At 36.4% G+C, this 14,976-nt stretch overlaps 1 protein-coding gene across 3 annotated transcripts in view; it reads right to left on the reverse strand.

The window, feature by feature from the left end:
- CDK17 (cyclin dependent kinase 17) overlaps positions 1-14,976 on the reverse strand; it is a 95,357-nt gene that overhangs the window by 23,952 nt on the left and 56,429 nt on the right. For all 3 annotated transcript variants that reach the window (XM_062585624.1, XM_062585641.1, XM_062585633.1), the window contains exon 4: positions 11,678-11,811. In XM_062585624.1, coding sequence (XP_062441608.1) covers positions 11,678-11,811 — 134 coding nt within the window. The remainder of the gene's footprint in view (positions 1-11,677; positions 11,812-14,976) is intronic.

Consider the following 14,976-nt stretch of genomic DNA (forward strand, 5'->3'; position numbering starts at 1 on the left):
TTAAATATAATTTCTATACTGACCCCCGTACATAATGCACAATACTTAACAGTTACCAGTCTTCCCCTACCCCCACCCTCTAATGAATGCTTAGTGCTGGTAGCTTAAAACTCTTGTCATATTGTAAATAAAATGAAAACACTACCTGTTCTCTGTAACTTCAGAGTTCAAGAAAGTCTCTTTTCTGTGAGGAAAACCCAACGAACGACTTAACGGAAACTGCAGCAGCGGATACTTTGTACGGGCTTTTTCCCCTCTGCACCTACACTACCATTCTACTTGTAACACTCAGGCACCCGCGGTTGTGTAGCAAGGCTTACAAAACCACCACCACTTAAAAATATATATATATATATATATATTTTTAAGTTTTTACCTACCACAGTCAGAAATGACACTGATGTTCCAAAGTATATATAAGGTTACTTACATGAACTCTGCTGCTGTTATTAGCCTTTATCTAACTGCTTAAAAATGGCAAAATTAAAGAAAAGTTTTTAGACTGTACACCGAAATATCAGAAAGGCAGGAATTACTGTATTTTATTTGTCTGTGCCACCTTACTTCCACCCAGTTTTTGCAATAAATAAAGCAACCACCTCATGGAGAAAAAAAAAAAAGTAATCAGAATTAAATACCATACAGCAACACGAAAGGGGATTCATTAAAAGTACATGACAAATAAATACAGTGTTTCCTAGCAGCTAGGGAGCAAAACTGGAAACTAAAATTACATCAGTTTGACACAGCTGCAAACCCCAGTAATTTAACAGAGATTATATTAAAAAGAAAAACAAAGAAGAACCTCTTATCATACACCAACCAGTTTTGAACCTGGAGCACTCCAAGGCAAGGTAGTCTGTTGATACTCAGGCAACCTGATTAACCGTCAGCAGCAAAAGACCATAAAAATTTCCACAAAAGGTAAAGTATGTGCTGTGCAGTAAAGCTGACGGGGGAAAATTAGCCCATTTCTTTGCTGGCGGTAAAGCCTCTTTATGGAGGGGAGAGGCAGGCCAAGCGCAAGCCTCGGCGCGGACAGCCTGGACCTGCACGTCCGCCACGGTCCCCATCTTCCCTCCTCCCCCTGCGCCTGCAGCGGCTCCCGGACGCTCTCCTCGCAGGCTTGCTCCTGCTACCTCGGCGGCACCAAACCCCTGCTCCCTTGAATGCTGCCGTTCATGGTTACGCCGGCACGATGCCAAACTGCTCTAGGGGAACGCGAGCAGCAGGAGGAAATGGCCATTTTTTCAAGATTTTTCTAATTCTCTTAAGCCTCTGTGGAATTCCATGAAACGACGCTGAAGGACGCGGCTCTGGAGAGAGGACTTTGTCCAGCCTAATTTCAATGGCCAATCGAAACTAATGAAGCATTGCTCAAGAGAAAGACCACAAGACACCATTTATAATGGAAATTATTAGGCAACTTAAACATGCAGGCTGCTACAAGATCCTGCTATGATGTCGTCTAAAATAGTAATAAGGAAGTATATACAAAATTAATGACAGGATTACTTTCACTATGCTCTTTAATTTTTGATACTTAAGATCCTGAACTTGCCAATATTATACAGTTAAATATCCTATTTTAGCAAAGAAATCAGTTTTGCATCTCTACGATTCTTTTAAAAATTTGCTTCTTTTTTAAGTTAGAAAATGAAGAATAATTCCCTAAATTATTTTATGTATTAGTTTTTAAACACAACAGATGGGCTGTTAAACTACATACACATTCCCTTGTCTACAACAAGGGAATCTGAGTGCGTTTCTTCACATCTGTAAAAAACAAAGGTTTACTGAAATGCAAAACCTTAGTTTTCAGGGATGTAAAATATATCATGTAAAACATACCATCCATTAGAAAACTAAAGCAATGGTATTTTTCTGTATGTACTTTAGACCTCATCTGGAAAAGTAAGTTTAATTTGTGAAAATGTTCTTGTGAATTCATAACATTATTCAGTTTGACTCTTTCATGGTTATCTTTAGGGTCAGCTTGCCACAAAATAAATCATAATGCTCAGTAAATGTAGTATTGTTAAAAGTTCAAATGCCTACAATTAACCATGTTGCTTAATGAGCTACTTTTTGATCCACCCCCAAATCATATTCTGCAGCATACATTCAAGCATCAGCTGCTTCGCTAGGTAACCAGAAAGCTCAGGTGGTATTTCCTCCCTTCTGCATTTTAAAAATACATTTTTCTCTCCTCATGTATAATGCTTAATGCTTAATCTCGCTTTATCAGTGGCAGAGAAATGTATACTAGTTTCATAACTTGGTTGAAATCACAATAACATTTGTTCCACTCTGCCTGATAGGAGATAAAAATGCAAGCACTTGTGACTCTAATATCAGGCTCGCGTCTATGGAGATAAAATATCCCCACTTGTCCCAGTCTTTACTATTTATTTCTAATATTAGTTACAGCAAATGCTCTGAAAAGAGCAACACTCTGTCAAGCCATTTCTTTGGTCTGGCTAGTACCCAACAGGCCTGTTGTAACTTCTCATGTATATTTTATCTGTTACAGACTACTCTGGGGCACGAGAAGCTTGGCTAGGTTTTCCAGCTTAAATCTTGCATGTTTTGTGAGCCAAGTAATTTAACATCGTAAGTAAATAAATACGGCTTCCAAACCAAAATACCAAACAGCTCCTGTTGCTTCACATATATATGCTTCACCTTCTGGTACCCTTCTGGACATCCCCAAATACTGTTACAAATATCAGCATTTTCACTTGCCATTAACAATAATCCCTTTAACAAGGGTTTAGCACTAGAATTTTGTTACCACATTTTGCTTTCACATTCAGTTCTCTGAAGTGACTTCACTTCTTTTCTACCTATCCAAGTCTGCTCTCTTGATCTCCCTAACACAAACCTACCAGATACTCCTCTTTCCATCTGGTTGCCTTGGCCCACACAATATTCTTCAGTACCATGGCATGAGACTTTCTGAAAAGTCTAATTCCTGTTTAATAGAGCAATTTTAACTGCTCTCTGAAATCTTATCAAATATTTTTTCCCACAGAATGTACCTATTCTTATCATCTCTAAAAGGAGCACTGTTCACTTTTCAAGCATCAAATCCAGTATTAATAACAACTTCTGGTCACGTTCCTTAATTCACCATTTATATTTTGCCAAAATGCACTACACACTTCAGTAAATCCATGTGTAAAATAAAGATACTTACTCTAATACAACGTTTGAACTCTACGGGTTAAATATACTATAAAAAAGGCAATTTCAAATATGCACACTTTTAAGTCTGTCTTCTGATGACAAAAGTCACTGACACATATAACATATATTTAGATAATAAATGCTAATGTTTTGCGCAAAATAGAGTATCAATAATCAAAAATAATAAAAAAAAAAACAATAAATAACCAGAAAACTGCTCTAATGAAGAATTTCTTGAGGCATTCTTGCATTCAGTTCCCACTACACTAAAATAGCAGCATCTCAAGTCGGAAAGAAGAAAAACTGGGACTACTTTCATTTTTATCATTCACTAACGTGCTGATTTGCAGACCACTGCTTTCTTCCTGTAGTAGCAACAATAAACCTTTTCCTTTATCTATTGGACTGCAAATGCCACCATTTTTTTTTTTAACTGCAAGACTGTTTCTTTCAGAGTATTGCTGCACTCGTAACTGCAGTGAGGGAAAAAAAAACATCAGAGTTTCTGCCAGTGAGGTAGTAGGAGGTGAAAAGAAAAGCAATCCTATAGCACCAAGCGAACAGTCAGAAAAATCAGAAGGAAAAGTCATGATATATCATCTGACGATAGCATCAACCTCAATTCATTACTCCTTCCGTGTCAGATTTGCTAGCCTGTGTCTGAACCAAGTAGCTGACAGTTTCCAAAAATGGTAGTCCCTTGCCCCTGGCCACGCGTTCCCCACACCTCCTCGGAGGAGAACGCGCTCGCTCGGAGCCGATGACTCAGTGATGTGGTTTCAGAAACTCAACCGGCAGAAAACTACGCCTACAAAGCAACGTGAGTAATTATCTACTGATGCACGTCCAGGAGCCAGGGGACGAAGGAGGCTGGCTCTTCCAGGAGCAGCTAGCCAGGGGACTAGTGCAACTGTACCGCAAAGCTGCATCGTCTTATGCCAGTCCTTACTGCTTTGCTTCTTCAGTTCGTTGACGACAGCTGCATTTCCAGACCACCACTACTAGTAGTACATGCCAGCAGACAAGAAGCTAGGGCCCTACTTCCCCCTGAAACTTAAGCTCATCTTTTAAGAGGTACTATTTTTCAATACCATCACCAAAGTTTTGTAACATCATCATTAAGAAAAATAACTGCCAAGTCTGAAGTCATCAGTTTGACAGCCTGAATAGTCCACTATAGCTCAAATGAAAACAATTTGCTCTCTTCTGTAAGCATCGACTTGAATTAGCTTTCTCACTGGTTTTAGCAAACACCAGAGAGATGTGTCAGCTGCAACCACAAGCTGTTCCCTAGTAAGTCATAGTGCTTTTGTTCACTGAAGAATGCTTAATGAGATCTCAAAAGCTACATCTCAGCCCTCTATGCAACACAGCTCAACTCCATGGCATGCTTACCATAGAAAAAAGAAATTCTATACTTTCTTCACATATTTTAAATAAAAATGTGTATTATGTGTTACTTAATATGCAAAGAAAATAAACTGAAAAACATTTGCATATGCCAAGGAGAACTTAACACAGGCACATACAACCTTAAATGCATGTACTTACTGTACCGTTTTCCTATCAGATACCATGTGGAGTTGTTTTCTGAAGGCTGCTCTATCAAATTTCAGTGCATTTTTCTCAAATGACAAAGCATAGTTAAAGCCAGCTGGATCCTCTAAAGAATTCTGACATATTACAAGGTTGCTAGAGGCAAAAGCAAAGAGAAAAAGACAACTCCAAATCACAGAACGTATTTATAGAGAATTCTGTTGTTTGATTATAGCACTGCAGACTTGGAGACCTTCAAAGTATTGAAGCAAAATACAAGCTCATACATCCACCATAAGAAATCTATACAACCTCAGCATCCTGCTTTTTTCACATCCTTTTAAACCTGTCTCGATGACTTTAACCAAATCCACTATTTTAACAGCTGACATCAGTTACCTATGCCAGTTTTCCTATTATGTATTTAAAACCAAAGTGTGCATGTCTGTGTGTGTGCTTAAATGTAACATGAGATGACAAATAGCTTACTAAGGTATCTTTCCGTAGTTATCTCTAACTTTGCATATAAAGTGTCCTAAACCTTAAAAACATGAAAAGCCATCAGGAATGAAACCTCCTGATTATGTCTGTAACAAAAATAATAAATTTAAAGTACCACCATTTGTTGTGGAGCTATAGAGAGCGAGCATGTGAACAAATAACACAAGCAGTCTATACTTTAAAAAAATATCTGAAATAGGCTAACATTTAGCTCCACAGCATACTGAGGACAGCAACTCTTTTAAGAGATTCTGAAGTTTTTAAAAGACAAATCAAAAAAGAAAGAAAAAGTAACCAGAAAGGAACTAAAAGGAATTAGAAAAGAAAAAACATTTATCTAATTCCAGGCTTCAAGAAATGCTCAATGCTAAAAGCATGGCTCACACTGTAAGGCTCATCTTACAGCATGCCCATGCCCAAGTGACAGGTGTGACTATAATTTCAATATGATGCAGAAAATGTTTTTTTTTCTTCTCCTGCAGAATGGTTTGTACCTGAATATTGTATTTTTCTTCTATACCCAAATGTTATGTTTTTATTTTACTGAAAACATTAGATCACAATGAATCAATTACCATTCTCTTAAATTTGAGGAAAGCATCAAAGAACCCTTTCTTCTATTACAAGTAGTACTGAAAATATAATTTTAAGATCCAGCTGCAAAAGATCACTGCCACCTATTACTCCATAAATCCAGGCTGTTCTTTAGTCAGTCTGCCAATGTGCAATGCAATTCAAGAAAGCATCAGTTTCAAGTATTTATTTTGATATGCCCTTTCAGAAAAAGGTGACTTGAATTGTGTTTCATCATTACAAAAAATTGTTAAAGGTGTGGAATTCATTAATCAATTAGATCATGTGATTTTTTCCCCCAATATACTAGTCAAAAGAAACACTCAAAATGTTTTCAGGAATTTTGTCATAAGGCCCACAACCTCCAACTGCAACAAAACTGCTTTCCCATTACGGATACAGGGGTGCTAGAAAAAAAATGAGGAGTTAAATGTAATCAGTGAAACATGGGTATTATTATGAATTCAAAGCCTTAATCTCTATTCTGGCACTAGCAATCACATTTTCCTGGTACACCTATTACATCAATCAACAAAGCAAGGACTTTACTACCAGGAATTTAAGAAACATATCACCAATAGCTACAGCCACTTAAATAAATAAAAAAATAGTAATTATATACATACATATATAATGTATATATGTGTGTATATATATGTGCGCGCGTGTGTGTGGGTGTGTGTATATATATATATATATATATATATATATATATATATATATACACACACACACACACATATATAAAAGCAAAAAAATCCAGAGGCACTAACAGCTACCTTTGGTTTTATTTACTTCATCACAATAAAAAATGGTGACCATGAACCAGATTCTAATTTGAAGGCTACGATCAGAAAGTCTCAGCACTATGTCAGCTTCAATCTCAATAAATTTTGCAGGTTTTTCTCCGAAGCAGGTACATTTGCCTAGCTGGATCAACGACAATTGTTTTATTTGATCCATGTCAGCCAAGACTGCTGAAGTATTCATAATTTTGCTAAATGGGTGGAACTCACCAAAAACCACATTTCCCATCTATATTCTCTTTCTTGTTCTGAAGGTACCCGGTACAACACATGTCTGAATGTGAGATCATGTCATACAGGTTTTAAGCTCAAGAGAGAGAAATACCATGGCCAAACCTGCAGCTCACCCTCCCAGGGGAAGATTACTCTCAATAGTGATGTAGTAGGTGCAGTCTGATCTGGAACAAGCTCCTGTCACTAATGTGACAGTCAGATGGTAAGAGCCATTTCTCAGGAGGAAGTATCTGGGAAACAGGCTGGTGAACTGTGAGCTATGGCCCGATGCCAGTTCACGTACGAAGACAGCTCACAGACCTTGGACTTCTGGGAAGGAAAAACAGATGTTCCAATTTACACAGACTGTATCTCCCTATTTTTTATCCACTACAGTTCTTAATGAAGCATTCAGTATTCAGTGCATGGGCACAAGACCTCCAATGAGCACTTATTACTTGCAACATATTTATATTAATGTATTACTGTCCATGTCTTCTTTTCAACAAATCCAGGTGAAAATGTTTTAAGCTGTAAAGTAACTCCATGATCTGGAGAAGCGTGTTTCTCATTATACGATAACAGGATCTACACTTAAAATACATATACCATATATGTATTTATTCTTAGGCTACATTGCTTCTGGCACTTGAAAGGAATGATTACATAAATATGCTTTGATAAACAATTTTACTGATTCACTAAATGATCATTAGTGTTAATATTATATTACAAACATTTTAATTAAACAAGAACTGCTGTTGGGAGCCAAGTTCCTCGCACAATAGATGTTTGCAGCTACTGTCAATATAGTTGCTGAATGAGAACATATTATATGAGTTTTAAAAGAAAAACAAGTGCTTTATGGACCATCTATAGCCTGTGAATTGCAGGTAAAACAAATTCAATCAATCTAGACAATACCATGACATTCAAGTATGTTCTTTGTCTTCTCCACGCATATACCAGCAGGATTGATAATTTGGGAAGAATCTAACCCCACAACTGCAGTGCCGTTAAATGCAGAAGCAAAAGCCTATTATCTCCCCGCTTATACCAACCATGCTGGCCCAAATTTGGTGTCATTTGAGAGGATAACAGACTGAAAGTCGGTATCTCCATAGCTGCCTCTGTGGATGGAAAATTTTCACCCCAAATCATTCTGCACTACAGAACAAGAGTCTCGCTGCAGTGTAAGTTCTTATCTAAAATGCGTCACATTTAGGTTATACAGAAGTATGACGATTTCCTGTCTAAAGTGGGTTAACTTAAGATTATGAAATTTCAGTTTTCTATTGCTATAAAGATTCCACCAGAACTAGGAGGGGGGAAATGCAGCTTCTAGTTGTGTCTGCATTGTGCATTTTGCACTTCTCTAGCTTTCAGCATGTCTGTGTGAGAAAATTTTGGAAAGATTCAGGTTTATTTCTCAACAAAATATTTCAAATGCTCTGGATAAGAAAAGCTGTCTGCTCTTCAAGAATGTTAAAACCTTACTTGTAGCTCTGATTTAATTAACAATTACAGAAAAGAGATTCATTGTATGATATACTGCAGTGCAGACTGACACTAAGGATCAAGAACTACTACAGTATGAAAGAAGGGATAAGGACTTCTGATATTGGAGTTTGAAATGTATCATATTCACAGTCTCTTCATGCTCTGATCAAAGGAAAAACTGTCACAGCTGGCCAAGTGCCTCTCTCATGGCTATGCTTGCTCAACTACATACCATTCAAATCTCTAACAATTTTACATAAAATGAGTTTGCTGATATACATTTTGAGCCAAAATGTATATTCTGAAATACAAAACATCCCCAGAATATTAATATTCAGTATTAGTAATTATACATGTTTTTAGCAAGAATATAAAAAAAATTTTTTTTGATGGGTGGCTAATTTGCCTATAAATAGTCTATAGAATCCTAAAGGAAGTTCAAGTGAAGCATGAAAAACTTGGTTATACCTAAAAGTCTTAAAAGTAAAAAGGGCTATTCCAAGTTCTCCGCTTTATCTGATTAGTGTCCTTAAAAAAAAACAGGACTTTTTTCAAATCAGTACAGAGAAACAAACAAGCCATCTATGTAAAGAAATTATGCATAAGTATTACAAATACAGTGAACATCATTCAAATTAAACAAAAAAAAAGGATATACTCTTAGGAAGACAGGCATGTTCACTTTATTAAAAAACAGAGAAAAGGAACACTGGTTTATTAAGTTTATCCAACTTCTTATAGTGTTTCAATCATATATATTTGCAATGGATTTGAAGTATCATTAATGACTTCAGCAGACGAGAGCAAATAAAGATCACACACATACTAATTGACTCCAAACTATACATACAGCATATAGCTATAACTCATCCTAAATGAATTAATGGGCAATACTGCCTAAGGTGACACAATGATGCCTAGTGATGACAGATCCCCACACATCCACAAAAAAAAACTGAAGTGATAAAAATTTACTCCTACACAAAATTTTTTTTCCTTTCCTTCATATTATCAAATTACTACCACTCCATGGCACAAACCACCCAAGCCAGACAAGTAAGATTTGGTACAACAAACAAAATTTTTATTCGGTTCCCTTGAAGGCCAAGGAAGCAAGCAATGCCATTCCAGGAACAGCAAAGCTTGTAAAACACTGTTTCCTTGAGACTGAGCTAATATGTGGCTACTGTGGCATTTAATAAAGGCTGCATCTTTCCTAGCAATGGACACATTAATAGTTTCTCCTGATTCAGAGTTTTTTCCCTCAGAAATTAACAGAAAATTAATGAGGTTTCTACTCATGTGACTGAAAATGTCCCACGAGAAGAATGTAAGGAGGGAGAAACAGGCAGACAGTGTAATCCTTTAAACCCTTCTCTTAGGATGCCAGCTAAAGTGGATGTTATAGTGGAAAGATTATAACTAGAAAGACATTTTGACTAAAGCTACAAAGATAGTTTTAGTTCTTTTTCTCTGACATACACAAACAGGTTAAAAAAAGGAACAAAAAATGCTATACATCACTTCTATGTAGTGAAACTTATGTCAACTAAAAATATTTATCAAAGATACCATTCAGAAGTGAGTCAGAAGTGAGAGCATTTTCAAACGGTAGCTCAGAACCTTATTTTGAAAGTCATCATGTCAATACTGAAGCAATCTGGGAGAAAAATTACAGTTCACATAGACTGTACAAGAATAGCTGCCAAACTGCTGGGCTCTCATTGGTAAAGCCCGAGCAATGAAGAAATAACGGTAATTTCAAATGCCAGAAACAAGCACTTGAAAATTAACACTGGGCAAACAGAACTTAAATAAAAGAATTCCCCATAGCCTCTGCAACAGCCATCTTAAAACTGCTTTACAATGTAAACAGCCCACTGAAAAGCTGCTTTTACTAGATACCTTCTAAAAAATTACACAGGAATGTCCCACATTCGGATGAATACTTCCCCTACATTTAATGCTTTTTTTCCCCTGAATTCTTTCCTAGTTCCCTTCAGAGTTTCATGAACTGAAAACCTAATCTAAAAGGTCTCAAGCCTGGCTCACAGCCCACTCCGGAAGACTTGACACATTTTCATTTCAGTTTGTTAATTTCAGTATCTACCATTAACTTCCTTATTTCTTTCCTGCTCTACACGCACGTTTGAAAATGCAGAGAAAACAGGTAATGAGCAAAAAGTGAGCAAGTCTTTTAAATCATTCCCCTGATGGGTCTGAGTTTCTCTAGGACACATTCTGATGTGTGAGTTATGAAGATGTTTTTTTAATTTAAACATCCTGCAAATATCAACAGATCCAAGTCAATAGTCCAACAGGCTTTAGTTCAAACCTGAGATGAAGACATAAATTTAGGCAGTTTGACAGCAAAACCACCAGGTGTTAGAAAAGGTATGAATAATTAATAAAATTAATTCCTGAATTCTTGGAATCATACCAGCATTACATGCTTGGAATCTTGGAATTACAAGCATAACGGAACTCCTCACAGACCAAAAGTTTTTGGCATTCACTTTCTACTGTAACTTATCCAGATCTGTTTCCCAAATCCTGTATTTGATCTCATACATTAAATGATTTTAAAATCTTACAAAGTGCACATTGCTGTACGTGTTATAATGCAACAACTATAAAATTTTACATGCTAGTATAGTAGCATGCAAGAGCTTCACTATAACTTATGCACACTCTAGAAACAGGGAAGTGTTCTGTTTTTCTTTGCCAAGGGAAATGACAACAAAGCAAGCACAAGGGTGGTTAGTATTCGTAATGAGACTCATAAATAAAGGAAATTATGTGCACAGTTATTCATAAGGTACTTTTCCTCCTTTTGTTTATCATCCTGTAAAGTTCCGTTCATTAAAAAACAGGAAGAGAGGGAAAGGCTGAAGCAGTCAGGACCATCTCTTCTGTAGCATTTGTTTTACAAAGATTAGAAGGCAGTTTTATATGAAAATATCTAAATCTACATCTTGAAAATATCCTGTGAGTTGCACACAGAATATGAAGCAAAGATACTCTTGACTAAATTCTCCAGTGCCTATAACAATTCTTGCAAAAGTCTTCTACCAAACACATACTATAAACACTAAAGCTATGCTTTTAAAATTCTTCCTAAAAATTGAAGTTTCAAATCAGAACAGATCATAAACCAGGCAGAATAATCACTGGATTTGTGTGTGACAAATGGAAACAAATGCAAACAGAAGCAATAGTATTATAATGCTCTCCACACTAAATATATGTCAGCCTGTTTAAAGTTAATTGAGAGGAAGACAACCAGTTATACAGAACAATTAAAGCAATCCCCAAATCTCTTGTCAATTTAACTGTTCCTTACGTGAAAAGTGAATTACCTCCATAGAGATTCGCCTGTGTATCCGGTTTCTGAGACAAACACCTGTGGGAGACTGAACTTCATCAGATGATGTTCCAGAAGCTTGGTCACTTTCCCCATCTGACCCCATTTTCAGATTTTCATGAACAATATCTAACAAAAAAAAATTTTTTGAAGTGAATCAATCAGTATTCCACTAAACATCTCTCTCACACATGCAGAGAACAACTGTATCTCTACTATGCAGTGCTTTTTTTAATTCCTATAAGTCATCTTCCCTCCAGGTCGTGAGTTGCTGAACTCCCTAATCACATCTTCTCTTTTTGCTGCTCCTGGATCAAGAAACCTGTGTTTGCAAAGGAAAACTGAGACTCACGGAAAAAATATAAAATAGTATGGAGAATATTTAAGATTTTCAAGTTAGGCCACCTGATGTTAAGACACTTAAACCTATCTTCAGAAAGCTTAAAAAAAGAAAATCGTAAAAATCCTGAAAGGTCGTAGCATTATTTTTAGAAATGCCAAACATGGCAAACTTTAAATACAAACACCACTTGGGGGGGTCTGGGGCAGGGGAAGGAGATGTATTCTGCCTGCCTCAATAGAGGCCTACAATGCAAAAGTGGGTTTAGCAGAGGACCTGATGTTCTTAATTACTTAAATGAATTTTACAGTCTTACAGGGGGATTTATGTAGCAGACTGCCCCAGTTCTAGGGTACTGCAGAATTTTTATGTAAACTGAAATAAATACTTTCATAACAAGCTTGTAGAATAATCCATGTAAATGAGTTAATGTATATCATGTCTTACGTATATACTACTTTTAAGCACCACAGGATCTTCTGGGCTCCAGAAGATAAATACTGTAATGGATGAAGAGAAGATCAAGATGGTGTCATTAAGAGTCAAGTCACTTGCAAAAGCACACACAACAGGAAAATAGTCCTACAAGATGATCCACTATGATTAACGTTCCATCATTGTATCTGAGAACTTTCAACTCCAAAATACTATAAAGACTAAATACTTCAAATGAGGGAAGGGCTTCAAAAGACATCAATTTCCCTCATCTCTCCTGTTTCCAGATATTATACATGATTGTATAGGGTAAAATAGGGGCCTGAGGGAAAACTTAAAATCCCAGAACTCTACTCCTAAAAACACTAATATTAGCAAAATATGCAGAGCTCAGTGAAGTCTTACCACCAATATACCCGAGAATACCACTTGCACAGAACCATAGCAATTAAAAACAAAAGAATGTATGCAAGTTCTACCACTACTCAAAAAGCAGGAAAGTTGGCTTTTCTAAAAAAAATGCCTTTAAGCAAAGTTCAGTTATGAACACACCTTCTGAAAGGTTTGCCTATATTGGCTCTCATAGAACCACATAGACTTCAAAGGATCAAACTCTTCCTCAGTACAAAGAATTTCCTTTTTTACAGAAAACAGAATGGATATACAAAGATTAGCTCATAAGGTACTGGCAGTGCATAACTCAAAGTAAATTAGTTAAACACACAACCTAAGCCTGTATCCTAAACAAAAAGCAAAGTTTTCAGAATGCATTGAGCAGCAATATGGATCTAAATTGGATTCTAACTAAAAATCTCCACTGCATCACAAATTTCCCAGCAACTCGTGCTCAAATTTGGACTGAATGAGAGAAAAAAGCTGCACTCCTGGTATATTAAGGAGAGTCTGTTGGTTTCAAACAAGACAGTCATCAGTGCTTTTAAAGGCATGTTAGAGTGAACGGAGGGAAAAGATTTTCAGAAACTGGCTGCTAAAGGTCAGCCTGAATCTTAAGCTAAGCAGATGAAATATTAACCTTCTTTGCCAAATCTGTAAGAAATTCCTCTCATTTTTCATAGTGACTTGATAGCTGTATGTTTAAAAATCCATAACAAGATGTATGAAATTACTGCTAGTAATACAAAAGTGTTATTGAAACCACTATCTGCAGCAAAGCTGTTGATCTCAGCACCGTTGAATGCTGGAAAACAGCACATGTGCTAGAAAACAGCACATTCGCCATTTCAGTTCTTTTATAAATACTCCTTTTGATAAGATTCTTCTGTGAGTCATGTTATCCATTTCAGCAATTGCAGCTCTCAGCATTCTGTTCTGTAAAATTATGTTTAAGAGCCATCGCTGTTCCCCAATTTATCTCAGTTAGTGTGAGCCCACTTACAGGGCTCCAAGGCCTATCTTCTTTAAAGAAGCTAGAAGAGACACCATTATGTGAACAACCTCACAAAATAAGGCAGATAAAGTTAACAAAGTATTATATTCTAAGCTAAGCAATTACATCAGTTTTTGAAAAGACGGATACACACAATAAAGGAACCATGTGACAGACATCTTCATACAGTTCAACATAAAATACACAATGTTCAATTCACAAAGCATACATTACGCTTCTTTGAAATGTTAACATTCAGAGCCACAAAGAACACCCCAGCTGACAAAGGTAATTCTTCCACTAAGACGAGCACCTACACAATAAATATACAAGTAATATTTCAAGAATGAGTAATACAAAATCTTACATTTGGGGCAGATAATGTAACTGCAAGAAGATTCAGCTCTCTTCAAATCATGAATGAGAAGATGGTGGATCTGTGCCCCGCAAGACTATATTCCATTATTTTAGCCTTAATTAAGAGGAAAGTCAGTCTATTTTGAATACTATTGTGATATAACTATTTTTGGTAAGTCTGGATGTAAGTTATATACCCACAAAGGACCAAAATGTTCTAAGCAGGATATCATTTGTAGCATCCAAAACGTATCAGGAAGCTCTCCCTTAATTTCTGATGGGCTGAATATCCAAGTGCTCCTATCTACAAAGGGCCTCAGATGCTTTAAATATTAATCTATTATCTAATTATGGATACTTTAACTTTTTTCTTTTTTAAAAAATCTTATCTGTGTTATCTAATATAAACGTGTCCTTTCATTTTATTCAATTAAAAAAGCATTAGTTGAGCCTTATGTTCATTATTTTATAGCGTAAAACCAGGAATGAGGCACTAACCTAACCATTTAAATCATTTTACACAGGTGCACAATGATAATGTTTGCTCAAATACTGGTAAAAAATCATGCGAATACTTCCCTAATTTCACTAAGCTTTTCTATAGCTGCACCAAATACAGACTGCAGTTTTCAGTGTCTTTAATGGTTGCATAATTTATTGAACTGCTTTCACTGGATACCATAACCAGTCTTTCACGCAGATATTTGATGTACTCTACATACCTAAGTAAACACCCAGTGCACTCTTGCAATGAAAAGGTGTGAAGGACTACAAT

Source organism: Rhea pennata, chromosome 1, assembly GCF_028389875.1.
Source record: "Rhea pennata isolate bPtePen1 chromosome 1, bPtePen1.pri, whole genome shotgun sequence".
Classification (NCBI taxonomy): domain Eukaryota; kingdom Metazoa; phylum Chordata; class Aves; order Rheiformes; family Rheidae; genus Rhea; species Rhea pennata.